This window comes from Accipiter gentilis, chromosome 25 (assembly GCF_929443795.1).
Source record: "Accipiter gentilis chromosome 25, bAccGen1.1, whole genome shotgun sequence".
NCBI classification, from domain to species: Eukaryota; Metazoa; Chordata; class Aves; order Accipitriformes; family Accipitridae; genus Astur; species Astur gentilis.
The window spans coordinates 6,963,903-6,988,864 of record NC_064904.1 but is presented as its reverse complement, the minus strand read 5'-3'; the positions used below and the strand labels follow the sequence as shown (position 1 = coordinate 6,988,864).

Genomic DNA, 24,962 nt, shown 5'->3' with positions numbered 1-24,962 from the left:
TTATCGAAAGTGATCTTTTGCTTCAGCCTAGGGATATGACAGAGGGCCTTCAGCCCAGGGTCTCTCTGGCTTGTCCCACAGCTGAGACTCAGCCATTATAATACCTGATAGAAGGGTGTGCTGGAGGCCATGTAATCACACCAAAGTTTTGTCTAGCCAAGTATCTCTTTCTGACGGTGGCCAAAAGGGGATACCTAGTATAAGAACAGGGCAAGCAGTTTTCACAATTTCCTCATCTAGTCTGCAACCATTTGCAAACCACGGACTTCCAGAGCCAGAAGGGAGTTCACAGTAGTTAATAAACATGGGTGGATTTCCCTTCTGTGAATGTGCCTTGCCTTGAGCCCTCACCAGTGTGTTGAATCCACAATGTCTGGCTGTGAGGACTTCTACAACGCAACTGTGTTGTGTGTGAAGAGGCAATTCCCTTAATTTTGTTTTTAAACCTACTTCCTGATGTTTTCATTTGATGTTCCCAGTTCTTTTGCTGAGAGAGATAACAACAAATTAGTGTCTCCAGTGCCACTCATGAGAGACCTTGCACAAAGAGAAAAAAATACTCTGTCAAATCTTAAGTTTTCCTTTCTTCAGATCAAATAATCTTTCTCTTGCCACCTCTCTTGTATCAAAAGATAAAAGAATTGTTTGTCACTGAAAAAATCCATTTGCCAGGTAGATAGTCACGAGAGATTAGTGTGATGTCTTCCAGCACCTCTGTTCTGGGAGAGCATAAAGAAGACAGGGCAAAGGCTGGTATCACCCACCCACTTTTCTTCAGAGCTGGCTCTTCCTGGGCAGAGGCACAAAACAGCAAACACTCTGCCAAACCCACTGCAGCTTGGAGATCTTGTTAGGAAACATGCCAGGACCAGCGCTGCCTCCTAGTCGTAGGTGGATATTGGCAAGAAGTTCAGTGCAGGGTAACCAGAAGGGATGCTGGAAATATGCAACTCCTCCTTCTTCTAGCACTCTCACAGTGAAGTATTCACCAGCACTTATGCTTTATCCTTGAAGAAACCAAGACTAATGCTTACATTAGTGCCTGGGCAAGGAGAGGAACCATCTCCTGAAACCAAGTACCGTGGTGACTTCACAGATTGCCTCCGCTGGTTCCCAGGAGCTCAGAAACGTGCATTTCATCCTAGCTTAGCTGGGCAGCTCCGGATCCTTCTTTTATAAGTGATTGGTGCTCCAGCGTGCCAGGCATGCTACGAAGTCAGAGTGCAGTCCCTTTCCTGGAGTGCCTGCGGTGCCTGCTCAAGCACCAGCTGTCTCGGATTTGCAGAGAGTTTACCAGTCGTGAGTCTCTGGTTTTATGCCAGAGGTCAAAAATGCATTAGTGCTCCTCCTAATGCATGAGGACTTGCATCCACTGACTTTTGGAAATAAGTTGGACCACAGGTTACTGTTGTTGTTCTCTCAGTTATTAAAAATAGATAGATCCTGAGAAGTTATGAGATTTGACTACAGCAGGCAAGTTTGAGGGATACTAGCTCAGCACTGATTAGCCCGTTCTGTGTACTTGAGGAACAAACCCTAAGTACAAGATACGAGTGGAGCAACTGTATTTAGAAACATGTTTCCAGGGAAACATTAGTTTCTCTGGAAGACAACCCTGAGACATGAAATTTTATGTGACTCTTGGGACAAATGTAAGTTTGAAGGATTTCTACCCCCCCCCCCCCCCCCGCCCCCCCCTGCTTTTTATAGCAAGTACATTCTGCTCCAGATTTATCCGTTTCAGACATGTATGGTAAACCCTATTTTAACTGTGGAGTCCAGTATCTCAGTGGATTTCATTAAGAAAAGGGCCCACACAAGCTGCAGTTTAAAGATCTGTCGCTTGCACAGCAACTGAAATCAAATCAGCACTTTCTAAGCATATCCTCACACACCATGCAAAGTGTGACTTCAAGAGCAAGGCTCAAGATGTAATTTGGCTTCTTGTGTGACACTAGACAAGTCAATTAATTGTTACTTGTTCGTAAAATCAGTATAGTTATAATTTCTTACCTTTGTCCCCAAAATTGAGAGGATCAATTTATTAAGGTTCTAGAAATCCAGAGGAAAAGGGCCAATTTATACCAGCTGAAAGTTTTTCCTGTGACTAGTTCTTCCTCCTGAAACCAGACAGTTTCATCTCTTAACCCCTTGGCAGCTTCCTTTCCAGGCAAGTTCTCTAGAAGACCGTTGGATCTCACTTAGTGAGCAGAGTTTATATTCTTTATACCAGGGAGGTTTCGGTTGAAATCACAAATGCTGTGAACTTGTATAAATATTTTTTGTCATTATTTTGTAAATGATAATTTACTTATTCTGAAACTCAAAGTTTATTCTTGCCTGCATCTTGTCTGTGACAAAAATATGTCCTTTACTATATAATTGTACTTCTATACTAGATTGTATAATTTTTCTTTTTGTTTTTAATGGAGAGAGTGGTCTGGAAATGTGTAAGTGGAAGGAATTATATAATTAAGCTTTAAAATCCTATGTTCAGTGGACACAGAAATAAATCAATCAGTTGCATGTCTCTGTTGGAAAAATAATGAGCTATTACTGGCATTTGTAAAAGTCAGCATTTATCTCCATTTTTTTGTTTTCCGGCCAAAGCAGGAAAGGGCAGATGAAGTTTGTCTTGTGAGTTTGAAAGGCCCATGGTCCTTACTTCTCATCTGTTAATGTCAAAGAGTCTTTGTTTGCTTACATGTATGAAGTTTAATGTGAACATCCGTAAAACAGCTATAATATTAAACCTTTTCAGTGTCAAAAGAACAGAGTAACTATTATTTATGTCATAATAAAATGGACTACGGATTAAATCTGTTTGTTTTAGAAGACAAGTAAAAGCTAAATCCCGATGCCTTCTTTTAGCTGTGTCGGGGAAGAGTCTCTGTGGGACGCAGTGGTGCCCAGAGCGCTGCAGGGTGTGAGGTGAGTGGGGGATGAAGGCTCTCCAGACCTTAGAAGAGGTGTGCAGCATGTTGTGGTGTCATAGCATCAAGTTCTGGTTAAATTACGTGCTTAGGGATTTCTGTCAAGCTTTTCCTACTTAATTGCCACCCACATGTTTCATCTGGTGTAGAACTGTAAGTAATTACATTGCTGTCTTTGGTCCCTACTTGCTTTCTTTGCTTTTATCACCTGCTGATCTCCAGCAAAGCAGGAAAACCCCTCCTCTGACCACTGTCTCCAGTCAGATGGTGCCCACCTACTCTGCACACGCCACAGAATGTGAAAATGAAGAGTGTGCATGCTATTGGTATTGCTATTGCTGACCGTTTGAAAACAAACAAAAAGTGAAATAACTGGTCTGGCGGCCAGACCCAGCTGTAGTCAATAGTGTGAGCTGACTAGCAGTAAAGCAGCATGGAGTGAAGTTATTTTTCAATCAAGTTGGGCTTTACCATACTAATCCACTGAAACTGCAAAGGCTGTTTTCAGTAAACTCGTCACTTTATTAAATGGGAGCCAAAGCCAAAGGAAATCCACTTAAGAAAGAAAAGTTAAACAATGTAATTCTGCAGCTGTAGAAATAAATTGAAATAGAGAAGGTATATTTTCAAAGCCATTCTTACAGCTAAATTGCAGTCATTATTAATGGAGAAATAAACTCAAAGGTAATCATGAAAAGTTTCACTCTCTTCTGCCAAGTGAAGTTACACCAAACAAAATTCCCATCCTGGCTTTTCCGGTGACTTGCTTATGAATGTAAAGTTGGTGAGCAAGGGAAGAGCGGTCTGCTGATGAAGTTCAGTTGTAACTTTTTCTCCTCGGTTACTTCCAGTGTCATAGGGTTTAGTAGGTGAAAGGTGTTGCTGTCTTTACAACTTTACTGCACTGGGGTTGAACTTTATACAGCTGCAAATAAAACTAGCACAAGAGTGGCACACTGTTGTATGAAGTCCTGTTGGCATTCCTTTCTTGGCTGTGTAAATGATGTTACCGATCAGCAGTTGTGATATGGTTAAATAGATGCATCACAAAAATCATCTTACGAACTGCTTATTTTCCAAACATTAGGGCCTGACTGTGTAGTTGTCACCGAAGTATCTGACTGCTTTTGCAGTCAGTGTTTGTGGGTTTAATTTCAAGATCCTTTCAAAGCATGAATGAGTCCACTGTTAAAAGATGAGAAGCACAGAGATCATGGAAATTTGCCCACGGACTGAAAGGGATTCCTTCAGACATTTAAGACTTTAAGCCTTCTCCTCACCATCTTCTACACAGTGTTTTTTAATAGAGGTCATACTCTCGTATCCATGACCTTCCTAGCAGTAGGTTGTAGCAGAGTCTAAATGCTGTTTGGCATTGAGAGTCCTTTTATTTTTTTAATGATACCTCAGTTTCAAAGTAGCATCTTCTGCTTAAAGACTTACTGTTTCCTTGTTGCCGTGTAAGAGGCTGCAATCAGGTAGTTGCGTTCCTGATTATTTTTTTTTCCTTATGAAGATTTCATTGTGTTTCTAATCCTGAGGGAAATTGACTGTACGATCATGTTTTAGTCATGATTACTCAATTCTCTGGTCTGACTTTGCTTGTACCCTGTGTGCCGTGAATGCTTTGATGAAGCTCATTGCCATGCACACTTCAAGCCTGCCAGAGTCCTTGGAATACTTAATATATGTCTTTCCATGACCCCAAAATGACAGACATTGGGGATATATGGACTCAGGCTCTCGAAACCCATGAGTCAGGTCTCATATTCCTGAAATGTTTGGTTTGCCTTAGGTCATTTCATACAGCTGTAAAAAGTAGAAACTGTTCACAAGAGTTAAGCTTCTCACCTTAAAACCAGGCTGTCAAAACTAAGCAGCTGCTGAACGGTGTGAGGAAGGCAAGGCACTGATTGCTGCACAGGGCCTTTACCATCTGCAAAAGCTTCTCAGCTTAAAGCACCATGCGAAGACAGAATGGTTGTGACGTGGCTCTAATATGGCTCTGTGAGATCCATGGGGGTTCTTGTAAGAATCTTATACAAGTCTTACACAAATAGTACTAAACCAGCTTTGAAGTCTCTCGGTCTAAGCGTAGACATGGCCTTAGTGAGGAGAACATCTCGTCATCCTCTGTCACCCAGAATTTAATGTCCATGCTTGTGCTAGCTCAGCTGATCTCGATGTTGTCGATAAGGTGTTGCTGACATCAGAGGCTGCGTGCAACGCAGCCTTCCTGGTGCTTTTGGTGTCTTTTCCTATTTTACTGGATTGTCCAGCTGAGCTCCTGCAAGGAACTGGAGTGCGTAGTCCCGAAAGGAGCCGTGTCCTCACTGTCCTCTTCCATTGCTCATCATCCGTCTCACATCCTACAGATGAAGAAAAATGGAGGCCCAATAGTGATTTGTCTGTTGGAGAGCTTGCACATTCCAGCTCTGTAAGTGCTTGCAGGCCTAAAGAAGGTGAACGCATCACCTATTAACCATATGCAGCACACACCAGCGGTCCTCTGTGCTGAAATTGGCAGGTGTGCCCGTCAGAGTGAGAAAAGGAGGCAGAACAGGAGCTGACTGATTAGAGCTCTCCTGACTCCTACGGCAGTAGGAATGCTGTCAGTCCTCATGCTCTGAGTAATTCCCATTGCACAACATTGATGATTTGATGTGGCAAATGGATAAAAAAATGCGAGGAACACACATTAACCAGAATCCTGTTGCACAGGCTTGGGGTGAGAGATGCAAGGCAGTGCGAGAGCAATGCGCGGGGGGTGGGGGGAAGAGTGAGCTAATGTGGTGGTGTTTAGACGTATAAGCACTCTCAGGCCAAGGGCTGCTGTACACAGTAGGCCAGCTCTGCTGCCAGAACGCTGTTCAGTGCCCTCCCTTGTGCTGGCCGAAGTGTTGGGGTTAAAGGCTATGTGAAACTGCGCTTGTGCGTGGTGCAACTTTGAAGTCCCACCAAGCAGGCTTCAGTGACTGAACGGTTCCTTCACCTTCGTCTCTAATAGTCTTGGGGAGTGGCCAAGAGCACGAGGAAGCTTGGCAAAAATCATTTTAATTGGCATTAAAAGAAAAATAAAAGTAGATAACTGATTCAAAGGGCTGTAGAAACCAGACCCTCTGACAGAAGCTCCTTCTCTTTCCAAGGTGCCTTTATTCCTCTTGTGCTATGGACTATGGCATATATTTGAAGGTCCGCCTTTCTCTGGAATGTCTGATTACTGTTCTTCTGAGTACAAGCTAACATAGCAAACAAAATGGCTTATGTCCCATTTTGAAATATATCTCTTAAATCCATCTCAGGAGGGATCGTTATGCATGTTGAGCACGGTTCAAAGCAACAAAATACGTGTTCTTTCCATGAGCTTTTTTTTTTTTTTTTTTTTAAACTTGCCTTTTGGAAATATGAGATGCCGTATGAGCACAACTGAGTGTATTAAAGGAAGGGCTTGCTGCTCGCATGATAATTAGTCCCTGAAGTTCTTGGTGCTCCCATTTTCTTCTTTGTAACAGAAGACAATGTCTTGTCCCCAAGGATGTGAAAGTCTGATAAGGAGGATCACAGAGCTCACTGGGTTGAAGGTACTGTGCAAATGCAGAGTATAGCTATCTAGTAACGGGTTTTTTGCTTGAAAGAAGATTGTCTTGCTATGAGTAATACTGTACATGACAAATGCTTCTGTGCTAAATTTTGTTTCTGGAAATGTCCATAAATAACACAAACATTTGCTTGGCACTTCAGTCCAGATTCCTTTGTGTTTGCTTTTTCTTCCGGCTGGATGTTCCGTGGGGGCCATGAAGGAGAAAGAGTGAGTTTTCATGGTTCCTGCCATGTTCTTGTTTGAATTTTGGAAAAGAGCTGCGAAAAATAGAGAAGTAGAAAGGTGGTTGTTGTCCTGGAGGTTACAGGTGAACTATTTAATGGCAGAGTCAGGAGGCACGATAGTGTCAGTGTTGAAGATGCCTGCAGTGTCTACAGCTCTTTGTGCTCTGGTCTTTTGATGGCATTGGTTTAATGCCATGAAATGGTACTATTTAGTGTTGGATCCTCAGAATGAGAGAACCTGTATACACATTTCATTTCCTTGGGTTTTCATCCTGGCAGATTTGCTGAAACCTGCCTTCAGGCATACAGCTAAAAATGTGGAGCTCCATCAAGAACTTCAGTCAGTCACTTGAGGGCTGCATTGCCACATTCTGGGAGGCAGGAAGAACTGGGATCCCCAGTGTTGCAGCAGGCCTCAATCCAAGCCCAGTCCAAGATTTTGTCTGACACCTTCTAGTTTTGATTAATTGGTAGGCTGTGCCAGTGCTATTTCCGAATGATCTTCACACGTTATAGCCTGGTTTCAAAGCCTGCTGGAGCAGAAGAAAGACTGCTACTGACTTCACAAAAATAACTTCTCTGCTAACTTTTGGCGGCTGGATAGCATCACTCAGAATAATGCCTAGGACTTCCAACTCATGGTTCCCTGTGCTACCTAAAGCGATGCTTACCCGCACGCAAAGGGGACCAGGCTTTCTGCTGTGCTGCCCATGAAGCCTGTGTTAGGGCTAGAGGGAGGCATAATTAGTCAGAGTCTCCTGGGGGAGACTGCATGATTGACTTAGCTGAACACTCAGAATTTTGCCATCCTTGATCTGCCTGTAACTTCTTCTGTGGCAGCTACCCTTTTCTTAGAAAAGCAGGCATAGCTCTCCTGAAGCATACCTCCTTAGAAGGTCAGTTGAGACAAATGGCAACTCCTTGGGAGCGTCCACTGGTCACTCCTAGGCTCTTGCATTTTATAATGCATCTTAAAAGGGACCTCTGCTGTAGTTAAGCTTTTTCGTTATTTTAATCTAACTTTGGCAGCCTTCATCCATTTTTAAATGGCAGTTGCCTTCCTCTGCGACACAGCACCTTAGAGTGTAGCTCGCGTCTCTCACATTGTGTTTTTGGTTTTGTTTTCCTCTCCATCCCTCCAAGCCTGGTCTTGTACCCTCTACTTCAGATCACGTGTCTGGCCCACAATGGACAAAGCATCTGCTTATTCCTCCAAAGCCACAGGATTTTGCGCTAGTTAATATTAATCTCCGTAAATCTCCTCAATCTTTTGCTCTTAGAGTTGCATGTATTTCTGCATGTTTCTAATATTCACCTGACTACCATGTTCCTCACTCTATTTCTTCTGTGTTGTTTAGTGGCTTTGGTAAGGGACATTAAATGGATGGACAAGTGGGAGAGAGGCGGAAAGCAGAGTGATTCTGTGTATTTTTCACTGGGGAGACCCATCTGAGGCTGCTCCCTTTCTTGAGCATACCAGTAGGTTTTGGTGGTCCAGACAGCGGGTTACTCTTTCTGGCTTTTGATACTGGTTTTGCAGTACTGCACATGTATAATTAAGTTTTACTTCTGAACCTCTTCTAGTGCTGAGGTGTCCTGTTCAGAAGGCTTTGTAGCCTTCTTGGTTTGGGTAATGTACTGGCTGGGTAATGTCCCCGAGTGGTTTAGGGACAATGGGGAAAGCAGAAAAGAGAAATCTAGAAGCCACAGGCACCCCAACAGGCAATTCTTTGTGATTTCAAGGCTTCTGCGAGGTAGTTCTGTGTCATACCACGTTTGTGGTTGCCTTTCCTTACCTGATTTTAGAAAATGGAACTACTGCCTTCTAAGTACAAGTTTCCCACAGGTAAAGGCAAATTCCAAAGAAGATTACATGTCTCCTCAGCCCTTCTGTACCATCCCATAGTTCTCTGAAGGCCCTGGTTACTAATTGTGAGAGTTCAAATTTTGTGTTAAAGACTGACTCTTGTAAAGAAGCTCAGGAAACTGCCCAGGACTTCTGTTGGAAGTGGATGCGTTGCCATGTCCTGTGCCTGAGTTTTCCTTCTTCTACTCACAAATTCAGTTACAGTGGTTTCAAATGCACAAAAGTACAGTTAACCACCAACCTACTAATATTAACTGACGAATATGGGAAACAGTGGGACTCTGGGCACACGCTAGTTCTCATCTGACTCTGAATGTCAAGAAATAACCCTGACACATAGTGTGGGTTTTGTTGGGCTTCTTTGCTCATCTCAAATTATTCAGGCTTTAACACTGTTGTCAGAACTGATGTAAAGCAGAATATCTTATTGCATTTCAGCTTTTGATGTCTCAACAAAATTAGCCAGCCAAAAGGATTTTTTTTTTTTCCTCTCTGGAAGGAAAAAACATAAACAATAAGGAGTGTTTCAATGTCTAGTCTTTCTAGGTTTGCCACAACAAATAAGGGTAAATGCAGAGCAGTGGAGATGAAATGGACTGGACGTTGTGACTAGCCCTTACTGGGTTGAGGTAGGATGGCTTCTGGAAGATGTTGTTCTTTTCTTCTGAGATGCTACAGGATGAGCACTTCAGTTAGGAGTCACATACAGATACTGCTGCAGGTATGGGTATAGGCACAGGGCATTCTTCTCCATGTGGGGGGGAAAGGGCTGTGCTAGTGCGAGTAGAACCATGTTGATGTCAACTTGATTCAAGAGCCATTCCTCTAACTAACAAGAAGATAGGCCTAACTGGTACCTGACTGAATGCAGTGACTATAATTTTGTTAGTTTCAGAAGGGGACTCCTGCTTTTATTTTTGAGCAAGTGAAGAGAATCAGACCTGATATACTCAAGTGGGTAGAAAAGGTGCCAGAAGAGGTTGAAATTGAAGTTAAGCATTGCCATTTGAAGCAGAGTTCAGCACTCTGACAACGGCAAGGGTTGGACATTTTGCCCACTGCAGAGCTGGGGACCTAAATACCCCCAAGAAACATCAGCAGGAGGTGAACCGTTTGTAGAAACCAGTACTAGTGCAGCAAACAGCACTGGAACACAGTGAACCCTGGGCTAGGAGCAACTCTTGAACCAAGACGTTGTAAATGTGCATTGCTTCTAATGGGCATTGCTGGTAATAGCAAATCCTGTTTATTTTCATGTACAGAAGGAGGTATTATGATCCTTGCGCAGCACGTAATATACAACAAGAGGTGGTGTGCACAGTCTGAAAACCCCTTGCTGGATCAACGGTTGAATCACTTGTTAGATCAATTCCAAACCCACTGAATTTAACCTAATTACTACTTTGTTGGGTCCAGTAACCTTCCCAGTAATCACTGATGTTTGTTTCATTTGAAGTGGTCAGACCAGAATTGTATTTCTCTTTTTTAAAATTGTAAAATCTTGTTTCATAAGAACATTCCTGGTATGTGAATGAGAAATTTTGTTAATCTGTTCAATAACATTTTCCATGTGTATAAAAAGTCATGAGAACAAAGATGTTTGCTGTGTGACTGAAGGGTACAGGGAGGGGAATCTTTACCATCTGCTACTACTAAATTAGTTTTCAAGAGGGAAAAATAAATCCCTCTCATTGGAAGCTATTTTGATCCGCTCTAATAGTAATATTTTATGTAGGATTTCTCTTCCAGAGCCCAGTAGAATTTACAAGTAAATTCATCTTTCTAATGCTTTGGTAAGAGCAACATCTGTCTCAGACGTTGTGAGGATTGAAGCACTAAGAGTTTTTTAGAAATCTCATATTCATCCTGCAATATTTGTCTGCTGTATGTAATCCTAATATACCAACTGCAGCAGTAAATATTTTGCTATAACCAGACATTGAACTCAAAAAGAAACCTGTTTAGCTGCAGCTAATGAAAATATAATGCCTGTGATCCTGCAATGTTTGTGTTCTGCAGCACCAACCTGAGTTTTAAAGAATTTTGAACCAGTAAGACTCAGACTCTGCAACTTTGATGGAATGAAAAAGCCTCAAGCTTTCAACACCTGCCATAGAAATTTAATAAGGACTCTAATAAATGGGTCAGTTTCAACAAACAATTAACTTAACAACTTCATCTGGAAGGCTTAGAGGCCCTATTTCATAGGAGGTAACTTGAGAGCAGTCTCATGTTATATAGTGTAGTTAATGTTTCCTTTAGAAAACCGGAGTTTTTAAGATTTAATATTTCATGTGCTCCAAATTACATCAGATTGGCATATGGTACACAACAAAGCCTTCAACCCCTGTATAGATCAAAGAAAATGTATATTAATCTTCTAAGCTGTTCGCGAGTTTCTTAAGCACAAGGAAAATATACAATTCCCAGGAATTCAGAAGCTTATAAAATGAATTTTGTGGGCAATTTGGATAAAATTATTCCTTATACTTTGATTATGCCATTAAAATTCACACTCCTACAAATACGGAGATTTTCTTGTAAGTACTGAGTACTCACTGAGCAGCGTAGCTGGACTGCACCATTTAGACTTCAGTGTGTTTTCCTACATCTTGTCTTACATCGTGAGCTATTTTTCAGCCTTTTATGAAAATATATAAGAGAGATTAACTCTCTGAGCATTAATAGTTCAATGTGTTTAATGTAACTCTGTGTTGAGAGGAAGCAAAAGTAGAAAATTGAATTGCACTTTCCCCTGCCCTGCTTTACACATTTCATCTTAAACTCTCCATTTATTTTGCTGTCAGTTGTTGTCCCCCATCCAGTCTCCCTTTCACACACACCCCTCCTTTTTTTTTGTTACAGTTCACCTCTGATGTGTTGCTTGCATGTGCCCTGTCTTTTGTCTTTGCATCTGAACTTTGTCCCACATGTTGTGTTTGAACAGTAAAAGGTCTCCTGGAGAAGGATCTGTGCTTCCTTAGAGCTGTCGATATCCTGTACCTAACGTTAACATCCTGTATCTAATGCCTGACCGCTTACTGTAACGCACGGCACGGCCTTTATTTGCCTGTATGGCATATGCAGTTACTTGCATCTATATAGGCAAAAAAAAGTTGAACAGCGTGCTAGGATTCATGTGTCCCACCTGCACTGCATACAGAAGCTTACTGAGGCAGATCTTAGTCGGATGTCACCCTCTTTTACTGGTTTGACACCAAAATTCAGCCTGGCTTCTCAGTGCCATTGGTCTGAGCCTATGCAAAGATGCAACTACCTAATTAAAAAAACAACCAACCAACCAAAAAACTAAGAAGTTCTCTTTAGCTAATGGTATTGCTGGCAGCCTTGTCATGAGCTGTAAAAGCAACATGGGTTTTCATGTCTGGAAACACTCTTCGGTGTTTGAGACATAGCACAAGCTTGGAACGTTGTAGGCAGCAAATGAGCAATTTTAGGTAAAATCTGTTTTCTAAGATGTCAGTCTGGCTTCCTTCATGAACACGAAGTCTGCAGAGGAAACAGTGTTCAGACTTGATAATATGATGACTAGCAATCAGAAATACCTAGGCTGAGTCACAGTATAGGAACACTGTGGAGTCCAGTTTAAATTGACGTTCTCATTTTATTTAGTGGCCTAGAGTTTGGGTAGTTCCAAAGCAGATTGTTCAATGTGCGTTCATTAGAGACTGATTGATTGCTTGGCTCTATGAACAGGGGTTTTGGGGTGAGGAAGGTGGAAGGAGAAGAATTTGCATTTCCCAAGACTTAAGAGTGTCTGGACGACATGTTTCATTTTGGAGTTAGGCTGTAGTATTTAAATATCATACATTTGCCCATGTAGTTTGTTGGGTAATAAGAAGTGCTATTTTCTTCTATCTAATCTAAGACTTTGGCAGTTGCTCAGATACCTCCAGAGTCACAGACTTTATGAGCTGGTTCTGTGGTGGCCATTCGTTACCGATGAAGTGGATATGGGACGATTCTCCTGGCAAGTTACTGCCTCTGAAGCCAAGGGCAGTCAAAGCATCCTCTTTCACAGTTAGGTGGCCAACACCACCATTTCTGTCCTGAAAACTTGCTTAATGTTAATAACAGGTATATCTTGTATCCACAGAGGTTGTAACTTGCAGTAGAAAGAAGGAAGCTGGTTTTTGTGCATGTTATAAAACTAGTAGTTAGCAAGATGTCTTGAAGGTGACTTGCAAGTGGATCTAAAAGCCAGCTTGGCCTGTTGTGAAGGTTTTAATGTCATGTGATGATGCTATCCTGGATGAAATGCTAATAGGTTTGGAAACAAATTTAAGTGACCTTCTGCTTTGCTTTGAGAGTAATATCCATACATGCAAATCAAGTAGTTTTCTGAAGCTATGTAATTACACACTGACAAGTGTTCCACTCAAATCAGCTTCCACATTTCATAGTTCCTTCATATGCCCAGCCCTGTGGTGGTGTTCCTCAGAGGATTATTCATAACTGGTTCTACAACAACAGAATAAATAGTATTTAAAAGCAAATCAGTATTTGCTGTCTCAATTTGCTGTTGAACATAGAGGCTGTTAGGGGATTGGCTTCTTGTAGGTATTGCAACAGTAGTGACCTTTGAGGAGATGCGAAGGAGGAAGAAATGGCATTAGCAGTAAATGCCTGAGGAATTTCTAGGCTGGTGGGGAAGGAAATGGTGCCACAAAGGGAGGCAGCCAAACTCTCTTGTCCACTAACAGCTTAACCTTGAATTTGCCCAAGTGGTTTTTTAACTAGCTTAGTTTTACTCCATGACGAATAAGTTGCCTTTGCCGTAAGATTTGACAAACCAGAATATCTATCTTTGTGAATATTTCTTTGCGAACTGGCTAGGGTGCAGATACTGTGGCTGATCCAAATTCTGCAAAATTCTGCTGTCCTCTAGGACACAGTTGTGGGGCAGAGAGCTGTGTGGGTTATACAATAGGCTCATCATCCTACCAGTACACCTTTTCCTGCTCTAAGGGTTTCTTCCCCTCTAAATTATTGCAGCTAATGCCTCTCAGTGCCTTACCAGGGTACTTAGATACAAATACTGTGCTTCTGCACCATTTTAGATCCTGCTGTGAAAGCATGTTGCAATTACACTTACTGAAAGAATATGGAAGCCCCAGCTTCTGTGTGGTGGTCAAAATTTCTCTTTATAATTTTTCTCTTATGCCAAGGCCTGAGCTCAGCTGAACCAAACCAAAATGGCAATTCCTAACTTTTTACTACCTTCCAGCATTACATCTTCGAATCCAGCCCTCACAGCAGGCATCCTTCTTTTCCAGCATAGGATTTGTGTGCAGGCCAGCCATATGGTGTGTGTAATTATTATTTTATAATGGTGTTATTGCTCTCTAGCCGCCCAGTAAACCCAGTGCAGTTTCAGTAAACTATATACATAAGCATAGGAACTTTAGACTTGAATTATTTTCTTCACTTCTATACAATAGTAGGTGCGAAGGAGAAAAAAAGATTCCATTTAATTTATAGAAACTGTATAAAGTTTATAGAGTCTCTACAATCATCTCAAATGAAAAGGTTGTGGAGAAGAGAAGCTGTACTGAAACTGGGAGGTCCACAAAGCTGGAGAAGAATAACAGTTAAAGGCACACATCAGTAAATACCTGTGCTGAACTTTTCCCATTAACTCTACCGTAGAGCATATGGACTGCATTAAGGGTTTGTCTGCCTTAGGGATTTTATAAACACATTTCCTCCCCTTTCCTCTTCCCCATCCAGTTACTATTGCTTTAGACTACTACAGAATCAAATAGTGTCCATTCTGGGGTCATTGTTCTTACTGGAAAGAGGCTGTTTGCTGTAGAAATATTCACTGATTAGTATCAGAAACCTGTGTATATATGTGTCATGGTTTAACCCCAGCCAGCAACTAAGCACCACGCAGCTGCTCACTCACTTCCCTCCCTACCCAGTGGGATGGGGGAAAGAATCAGGGGAAAAAAGTAAAACTCATGGGTTGAGATAAAGACAGTTTAATAGAACAGAAAGGAAGAAAATGATAATAAAAATGACAATAATAATAATAATGATAATAATAATAATAAAATGACAATAATAAGAAGAATAAGAATTGGAATATACAAAACAAGTGATGCACAATGCAATTGCTCACTGCTCGCCAACCGATGCCCAGTTCATTCCTGAGCAGCGATCCCCCCAGCCCCACTCCCCCCAGTTTATACACTAGACATGACGTCCCATGGTATGGAATACCCCTTTGGCCAGTTTGGGTCAGCTGCCCTGGCTGTGTCCCCTCCCAACTTCTTGTGCCTCTCCATCCTTCTTGCTGGCTGGGCATGAGAAACTGAAAAATCCTTCACTTAGTCTAAACACTACTTAGCAACATCTGAAAACATCAGCGTGTTATCAACATTCTTCTCATACTAAATCCAAAACATAGCACTATACCAGCTACTAGAAATAAGATTAACTCTATCCCAGCCAAAAGCAGGACAATATGCAAGTACTTTCCTGAATGTGCTTTTTTTTTTTTTTTTTTTTTTGTGTGTTAGCTCCCTGAAGCAGTAATACCAGCTTGGCTCACCCATCCTTTCAGGCATATGTGCAACTCTAATTTGCATCGATGGCAGAATTTCTGCAGCAAAATCAGGAGCCAATGTGTGCTCAGTTTTATGGATTTATGGATGATCTGTAAATAAACACAGCTCTCTTTTGCATCCTTATTGACCGTGAAAATGAAGGCTGCCAAAGCGACTGGTGAAAAACAGTATCCAAAACCAAGAAACGAAGCCTCTGATGAAATCAGAAAACATTAATTTTGCTTCTGTGTACCCTTCTGTGCTTCCTGTTTGATTTTGGTTGACACTGGGAGTCTGTATATCCAGCCCATTTGATAAGGTCTCCTGCCCTCCCCGAAATCTGGCACTGCCCATCTGAGCATTCCTGAGCATTTCGGACAAGCTTAAGAAAGAGGTGGCCCCATTGCCTGCCGCTAGCTCCTGCGCCTGTTCTGCCTTCCCCTTTGCACCAACACACGTATTTGAACAGAAAAAAGTGTATCCGGGAACGGATCTGCTTAGCGTTAACCTCCACCCACCCCGAAAAGTTAATTTTAACTGATTGATTGTGGAAGTTACACCCTAGGTGACACGTAGCACTTCTGCTGCTCAGCCGTGGATGTGTGAGTGCATGGAAGGCCAATTCTGGGGCCAAGGTGCTGAAGGAAGGGTAGACCAAGAAAGATGTGTCACGTCTCTTAGTTTATTGTACTTTGAGATTTGTAGGTGGTAAATGCTGTGGGTTTTTTACAGATATTCTGGAACCCTAATATAATTTACAGTTTCATTTGTAGAGAGCTGTTTCAAATCTGTGCACATTCTTCTAAGATATTTTAAAAGAAAAGCCAACAGCAATAATTAGTTTGGCATTTTCCATGTTTTCTAAAGCACTTAAGGGGTAATGACTTTTTTTAACCAATCTTACATAAAATCAGGTTTTACAGGAATAAGAGGACTTAAAAGGCCTGAAGGGCCATCAGTGACAAATGTAATTCATGCTGAAAGCTCTATTCCAATGCATCAAAATGAGGAAAACAATTATACATCTGATTGGAGGCTGCTGACCCTTCAGTTAAAATGATCAAAAAGAACAATATTAAAATTTGATTTACGGAAGCTACTACTTAGCCTGTAATTAGTCTGACCAATAAAAACAAACCAGACTTCTACAGAATGTGATTTCCCAGCAGATAGGTTAGCTATTTTTACTGGGCTGAAGAAACACAAAATGGTTTAAAAATATATTTGATATGCTCTATGAGTAAATTGAAATACAGCATATAACTAGTTTTAATGGGTTTTGTTCATAAATTGCCAGATTTCCTTAATTCAAGTGAAATTTGAGAACCACATGAGACTAATTGTCTCTAAAATGAAATATTACTGTGTCAGTCTACTTCATTTGTATTAAATATATGGTCTACTGTTTTATATTAGAAGGTAAAAGAAAGTTGGTCAGTAATATGATTCTCCTTACACTTTTGCTGTAGTTTACTATGGAAATGGATTCAGGAAATGGCAGATGTGATTAAAAACTCTTCAGCTGTCGCAAGAGCTGTTTGTACAGCACCTACCATCCAGCACTTCTGGCAAGGAACAGGCACTCCTCGTCTTCCTGCAATAGAAATGAAATGATTCTTCAATGTAGGGACTTGGAGTTTTGATTTTAAATGCACTAGTTAGGAGACTGGGAAGATGAGATTTGATGAGGCTTTTCCATTCATAAGAATGAAGACAAAATTGTTGTGTTGGCTAATGCGGTCCTGTTTCCTTGTGTATGCAAGTAAGTACATTGGAATCCAGGCCAGCCCAATTTGCATGCGGGTGTCGGAGCAATAATCCTATAAATTGACATAGAAGGGTCAAGCTGCCTGCTGAGAGGCTAACATCACTGGAGAGCTGTGGACGACACATAAATGTTCACCTCTGAAAAGCTACATTGAAGACAGCAAAACTAAGAGAGTTTTCTTCCTACATCCTTTAGAATGCATCTACAAGTGTATAGCTCATGTCTGGGCAAAGAAGTTGAATAAAAACCACCGTCGGTCAACCTTATATCTCCCAATTTGGAATATATTTGTTTTATTCACAGGGCTGTCATGAATTCTGGCTTTGTTGTGCATCGGGTTTTGAAATTTCCTACCAGCTTTCCCTCTTGTGGAAACTTAAGTGCTGTTTTTTGTTTCTGGTATTTCTAGTGGAACGGGAAAATGTACAGAAGAGGACCTTTACCAGATGGATAAACCTACATTTGGGAAAGGTAAGACTGACAAACAGTCTTGATGTTGAGATACAGGGACACAACCATAGACAGATTGCAGTTAATTCCTTTTAAAGTAGTTAAAATTTAGAAACAAAATGGACTTCTGTGCATGTGGGGACATTTGGAGGAGAATGAGGGAAAGCTGAAAGCATATTTCTGAGTAAATTAAAATTGCTTTTCAGGCACAACGAATGCTGGGCTGGCTTTAGTTCATCTCAGGTGCATTTAAGTCTTTAATGCTACTGACTATTATCATGAGACTAGAATTTTCCCACAGAACGTACCCACATAAAATCAAATGTGGTTGAGGCTGCTCTGAGGTGATGATGACTGTGTTCTTCCCTGGACTGGAAGTTCAAACATCTGAGGCATCACGGCCAAAGACAGATGTTCTTCAGAACCTGGCTTCATCCCAGATCTGCAGATGGGAAACATTAATTCCTTGTCAGTCGTGTTTTGCGGGGGCTGTATGATGGGATCTTTACATATCCACTTACACTGGAGAACTAATTTTTGGACATCACTTGATATTTTTAAGACGTAATTGTTTCTTAATCATACCATAATATGGCTATTAAACCTAATTTACTGTTCTTATTGATAGTAGATAAGTACTAACTCTCCTGAGTAGTCTGCCATCCCGAGAACAATTTTCCTGCTGTTGAGGATGAAAAGAAAAAAAAATTCTTAATATTACTGAGACAGCAGCAATGCTTAGTGCAGGATCAAGGAATGAGACCAGCTTCCTGATCTAGACGAAGTCCCAGCTTGGACTGCGATTTGATATTCACCACGCTTTTAGTATCTGTGGCTAAATTTCACGAGGTACAGACTGGAACTAAGTTTGGGCTACACGCTGACTCAGTTTAGCTCCTGTAGTTCTTGGGAAGTGATTGCATTTCAGACATAGTAAAGTAAAGGGGTTTTAGAAGAAAGGCATCCCATATATAGCTGCTTAAGTCCACTACTCTGCAGTGAGTGTTGCTGAAGGAGTAAAGGGATCCTCTTAAATCTCACTGGAAAATCAGAATAAGGCTAGTTGGAAATGTTTTGACTAGCAATTGCTCCCAAAGGTCTCTCAGAACAAAGACAGTGTTACATGATGCCTTCGTGAATCAGGCTCTAGGGCTTTAAACTAACTGAGGTTTGGAAGTTGTCAAAAAGGGTTGTCAGATATGTGACTGTGGAGAAGGTCTTTGATTTACAGAAGGAATTAGATCATGAAAAGGCTGTAGGGTGCTGTTAATTCTGCCATGCCAAGCATATGAAGTCTTAGAAACTTTGTGGGCAGGTGAACTGTTTTCTCTGGAGTGCGTACAAGTTTTTTTCCTCTCTGCTTCAACAAAGAAAAATGCTTTTCTGAAGAAAGGACAAAAGTCTGCTGCTATACTGGTGTTTTTCCTGGAAGTGGCATAATAAACATGCCTGTGTAAATAATGAGAGCTTCACTAAAGCTCTCTCTAATTACAGGTGATTCCCCAAGGACACCCACTGAGGAAAGTGGCTTCTGCCTTTATCCTCAAAGAAGCACTTCTTACAGAATGGCTTGTTTCTTTTAAAGGCAGCAATGAAATCGTCTTCTTGTACTTCTTCAGGAAACTTATGGTGTGGTGTGTCCCCTTTTAGAGGAGACCATCCCATTTGGGTCATCTTTTGAGAGGAGCTGGCTCTGCTGGCCATGGGATAATTGGGAGTGGTCTGCATCTTCCGAGTTCTGGTTGTTCTTGTCTTAAGTACTGAAAGCATAAAAAAAGGTTTGGGTTTGAGGCTTTCAGATAGGTTATTTAATTTTGAAATGAATGATACTTTGCTTTCTTTCAGCATGGAGCATCGTCGAGTACTCTTGGCTAGAGGAAAGACTAGTAACAAAAATGTGTGGTCCCCATTTGCCTGAAGCAGTGTTTAATCAAACAGTAGTGTATTGCCCAACCACAGATAAAAAGATCAGGCTCTTTAGGGACATGTGAGTGAGTGACACCTGAACAGAGCATAATTGTTGCAGCTGAGACTACCCCTAAGGCCTGAGCTGACTTGGCTGTGTGCCTCAGTGCACACAGCATCAGACACCTCAGTAAAGTGAGGAGATGGTTCCCTTTGGAGGTTTGCTGAGAAGAGAGAAACACAATACAAGAAGTTGCTATTTAAAGGACTTAGAAAATACTGGGAAGCAGAATGGCACCAGCAGAAACCTTACAGAGGAGACAGGACATTGTGGCCAGCTGGACCACGGTCTTATTTCAGCATAAAATGGGATTTGCTTCTGCTGGACTTGTCTTAGTCTGAGGGATCAGCACCCAACCCTTAGGTGGTCGCTTCCTAGGCAGAGTATTTAGGGTGAGGTTCCGTTACGGAAAATCTGAAATAAGTCCTTGTCTGATCTCAATTACATGAGTACTATAGCTCAGTTTTAGCTCCGACATTCCTAGGACAGAATTGCCACTGATGTGAAGAATAGTCAGCCCTTTCTTCCTGCAGGCGATGATTTACTTCTAGGACCTCTGTCTTGTAAAATTCTCCTTCTTACTCTCTGAAATCATGGTGACTTACCAAGCAGCACTGCTTTAAAAGCTACCTGTTGTTTTTTTTCTTCACAGTGCAAGCCTCCTCTGAAAGTAAAAGACTTGTTTATTGATATACAAGATGGCAAAATCTTGATGGCGCTACTGGAAGTCCTGTCAGGACAAAAGCTGGTATGTATACAAGAGCAAGAAACCTCCTTAGGTATGGAGCTCTGTGTGTTACGAGCAACAGTGTATGGACATCCAAGGAATAAGGGTGAATTTGGTCCCATGTCTTCTGTATAGTAATAAGAATTTCAGCAACTTTGTTGTGATTTCCTTCTGTTACAGTCTGGTGTCCTGAGTTGTAACTTAGATTTCAAGGAAATATATAACAATGAGGTGTATATGGTGTGTGATCAGTGTGAATGTTCCTACCCCTCAGGTTTTTAAGGCTTTAATACATTAATGCTCACATACTCCATTTGGAGATCACCCAAGTCACATTAGCAGGAGCAGACATATTTGCTATATTATTTTTTTTAATCCATAAATTCTGTTTCTATTTTGTCTAAGATCATTATGACACTTAATAGGTGTGCTGATGCTTGGCGTAGTTGTGAGTTTAGTTCTGGTATCCTGGCTCAGGTTCCATTAGTCTTACTGATGTGGTCTAAATCAGAAGGGCAAAGCTTCACTTATAAGAATCTTTTTCTCTCCTCCTTTCTTTGTAAGAGCTGTATAAAGTTCCACATACCAGAAATGGAAACACTCAGTGCAAATACAAATGACCAATTACAGTTGACTTTAATGCTTTCTTTCTACAACAGTCTTGCCAGCAAGTACGCTTTCCTGTGTGGGTATTACACTTGGATAAGAGGAGACTCCTGTTCTGCAGCTGCCTCACCACTGCAGATGCACTTGCAATCGCCTGGTGATGCTCTACAGTGACTGAACCATCTGCATACTGCAGCATGCATGGCCACTGTGGTCATACACTCAGAACCGCCTATTTTTTAATATTCTTGCAGTTTTGGGGAGCTGTAGCAGAAGTGGCGGTGTCCCTGTGTGCATTCACACAGATTGCATTGAGAGCCAGGCTGGAAAGGAATCGAAGGGGGAGACACATCATGGTAAAGCCTAGGCTATGCCCCGGGAGGTCAGGGAGGAGGGCAAGGAAGGAGGTAAGGTCAGCTGGCCAGACTTGCTGTGCTGACAGTTAGGTGTTGCTGCACGCACGTGATGAAAACAGTGTGCCAAAGTAGAATTGCAGGCAGACAGGCATGCAGTGAATTTGTTTCATTTCTGCCTCCCACCTGCCTGTGCCTGCTGTGGAAACTGCTCAGTCTTCCTAATTAGCATCATCTAATTTAATGCAAGACAAAAAAATTCTATTACTACGAATTTTCAGGTAAATTTGACCCTGTGACTGAACGTGGTTGGGGAGTGATTACATAAATAATCACCGTGGCAGGTCCAAGAGAGTAATAACTTCTGGAGAGCAGGAGAGCTGGTTGCTAACCCTGCTTTGCTACAGCAAGGGCAGATCATGTAGTTGAAGCACGTTACTGATCAGAGGAGATGGCCATAATTTTACATCGGTAGATTTCCTTAGCTTTATTTTGCCTCTGTGTTTGTAGGTTTTTAAGCTTCGTATGATGTGGTGAATAATTCCACCATTTTTAAAAACAGTGTGGCTCTTATTTTTTTCTAGATGCACGAATACAAATCCTCAACCCATCGCATTTTTCGTTTGAACAATATAGCCAAAGCACTTAAGTTCTTGGAGGACAGTAATGTGAGTATTTCCAAAGGCTGGTCTTCTCTGGATGTATTTTGCAAATTGTAATTGTTTTAATTGTAATTAGTCTGATGCGCTGCATGTACATAAGAGGAATGTACCGCTTAAAGGCACTGTGACTTACCCTAGCAGCAAGGCTGAAAAGCCACATAAAAATGCACAATGAGAACACCGACAGAGTCTAAAACAAGGATTATTTGTTCATTTTATAATGTAAAAGTTCAACAGGATTAAAGGATCAGGAACCCAATATTAAAAGAAAATAAGGAGAAATGCAAGTAATTTTTATGAACTGGGACTTAGTCGCATTACTTCAGTTACATTGAAGGTAGATGACTCTCTTCCATCAGAAATACTTTCAGTATTACAGATCATGTATTTATCTGGTAAACTGCTGCAGCAGCTAATCATGAGTCAAAGGCAAGAGAAAATTAAATCTGAGAACATGATAAATAACATATAAATGCATAATTCCAGGAATCAAAACCTTGTAAGGATATAACTTCCCTCATAGTCGCTGTGGCACTACTGCAACATCACCTCCTAAAGTTGTAAGTGATCAAGCAAGAACAGACCCTGTAGCTTGAAATGATTCATTCCTTTTTTTATTTCTCCCATTAGGACTTTATTCCAAAGCCCTATGGATGTGGCTTGTGTCTTGAAAACTCTCTGCTCTTGAAAAATGTTGAAAAGTAATGGGGTCGAGAGAAGTCCTAGCCATATAACAACTCATATACATGGTATACCTAGATCTTTCAGAAAGAGAAAACAAATATTGGACTACGTCCTATAAAGGACTGCAGCAGGGTTTAAACTTTATGGGTGAGGAGGGATCCGGTGTGTGCGCAGGGGCAAACCCCTGCCTTGCATGGAATGCCACAACAGCAGTTGATGTCACTTTGCTGCTTCCCTGCAGTGAGCTTAGCTCTTGTTCCAGAGATCCTGCAGCGGTGGTAGTCATGCAGGAGAGTCACTGCAAAGCTCAGTGCAGGAATGAGTGTGATGTGAGGTCTTAGGAGATGTCTTACGACCTCGTAGATGTGGGAGGTTTAACCTCCTTTGCCTTTTTCCCCAGGAGAGGATGTGAACGGTCAAGAAGCTGTCCAGTAACTTCCAGGTGTTCCAGTCTCCTTTTGGAAACTCCACCAGTAGGGGCTGATCTGGCCCTCAATGTCTGTCTACACGTCCAGCTAGAGAACTGCTAAGAAGAATTTTACGTGTTCACAGATTTCTTAGCAGTTTCCCAGTTGATGCTTTCTACCCAAATCCAGCTAAGGCCCACTGGCAGATGAGATTTTTTCTCTCTGTTGACATCAACACATTGCAGAGCTGCAGCTGAAGCGTGTCTGGTTGCCAGGAGCTCACTAGGGGACAATCTAGAACCTCAATGAGCAGGGCCAGGGAGGAGGAGCCTTGGACACAGGCAGCCTTTTAATTAGTAGTGCTAAAACACCTACTTTTCTGTGGATTTCTTGTTTCCTTAAGAGTAAGCAGTCAGTATCTTCTAGCCAAGTATCTCTGCTGGGCTGGGTGACAAACATAAGCAGCAGTAAGAGGACAGAGCTGACACTGAGAACAGTCTAATGATAAATGCCACTTGCCCCCCATTTTGGAGAAACTGCTATTCAGATGTACTAGGTTTTAAAGGTTTTCCCATGCCAAATACCTTGGAGCTAGCAAGAAATCTGAGCCTTGAAATACAACAGCTAGAGGTATCTTCTTGCTAAGATTGAAAACTGTTGTGCAAACCACTAGATAAAAAGTTATTTTGCTTTCCTTTTTTCAGTCTAACCAAACCAGTTAGTGAAGGGTGGTGATGAAAGTGTTGGCAAAATGCCTTGGCTGCCAAGACCTTCAGGGTTAGATATTAAACCACAGTGGGTGGAACCCATCATTGTACGCTTCTGTGGAACTGGGGCAGCAGGGTAAAGCACTGCTAGCTGATTCATCATGTACAGGATTTCCAAGTGATAAATGGGCTGTATGCTGGGCTTTAACTCGGTCTGGGTGCCATGTGCAGTACTGACAGCTTCCTTGCTTCCTCCCTCCTCCATGACCTTTGCCAAAACCAGCCCTGTGTTGTCTAAGAGAATAACATCCTGGTGTTATCAGGTGGAAGAAACCTCACTGTGGGAAAGTCTAGTTTGCTTGTAGTAAGCAACCCTATCCTTTTGCTAACTGATTTAATCAGAACTCTGTTACAAGCTGTGTAAGGTGAGATAAGCAAGGAGAAAGGAGATGCAAAGCAAAACAGAAGTAAGGAGCCCTTATTAGGATTTTCATTTTTGTACAAGAAGTGACTCTCTACTTTTTAAGAATAGGATCCACTGGAGGGGGCACCATCTTGTTCCATTTTTGTATGGAGGAAACACATTTGTGGTCTTGAGGCTACAGAACTAGGCTCACTTCTGTTTTGCAGACTGTGATGGGGGCTTGAGATAAGAGTTCCAGGAGCAGGGTGGTTGAGATCAGGGAAAACTATCATTAACACAAGATTTCAGTATTGCTTTTTGGCTGGCCAGTCAGTGGCAGAAGTGTTCTGGACATATCCAGTAGTCTCAGTGCATTTTTTGCATTTAGCTTGCTGCTTTGAATTTGGCTCTGAATTTATGGTCTCTTCTACAGGTAAAGCTTGTTAGCATCGATGCAGCAGAAATAGCAGATGGAAATTCTTCCCTGGTACTTGGGCTAATATGGAATATAATCTTGTTTTTTCAGGTAATAAAATTTTAATACTTTGATCATAAGTGAACAGTCTTCATGGTATCAATCTATTCCAGCTGAATATTGATTTTAAAATTGATTTTTAATCTTAAAGAACATAATTAAGCATGCTAAACCTGGGCTTTTCCCTCCTAATACATGCTAATTTTATACCTGCAGCTGCTTTCATTTTACTGCATTGGACCTATTTTGGTGTAAATAGGAGACAGTTCAAGCCCTCATTTGACCTGGACCAGAATTAGAAATTTGGATTACTACTTTACCTTCTCTCCTGTGCCTTCCCAGGGTTCTGTTCCAGATTCCCTGGATCTGAACCAACATCTCGGGTTTGATTCCCGGTCACAGTTTATTTTCAATAACCTTTTCTTGATTTGGTCCAATTTAGCGGGAAATTCCATGCAGAATCACTGATCTCCAGAGACTTACTCGTCATGTAAAAAATTCACAACTGAGGTAGATGGCCAAATGAAAGATCTTGAAGGGCTTGGAACTGATAAAAC

The 24,962-nt window shown here is 41.6% G+C and overlaps 1 protein-coding gene across 1 annotated transcript in view; it reads left to right on the top strand.

Moving 5' to 3' along the window:
• CLMN (calmin) overlaps positions 1-24,962 on the top strand; it is a 77,818-nt gene that overhangs the window by 36,062 nt on the left and 16,794 nt on the right. The window contains exons 2-5 of the mRNA XM_049828779.1: positions 17,375-17,436; positions 20,034-20,129; positions 21,652-21,735; positions 24,364-24,456. Coding sequence (XP_049684736.1) covers positions 17,375-17,436; positions 20,034-20,129; positions 21,652-21,735; positions 24,364-24,456 — 335 coding nt within the window. The remainder of the gene's footprint in view (positions 1-17,374; positions 17,437-20,033; positions 20,130-21,651; positions 21,736-24,363; positions 24,457-24,962) is intronic.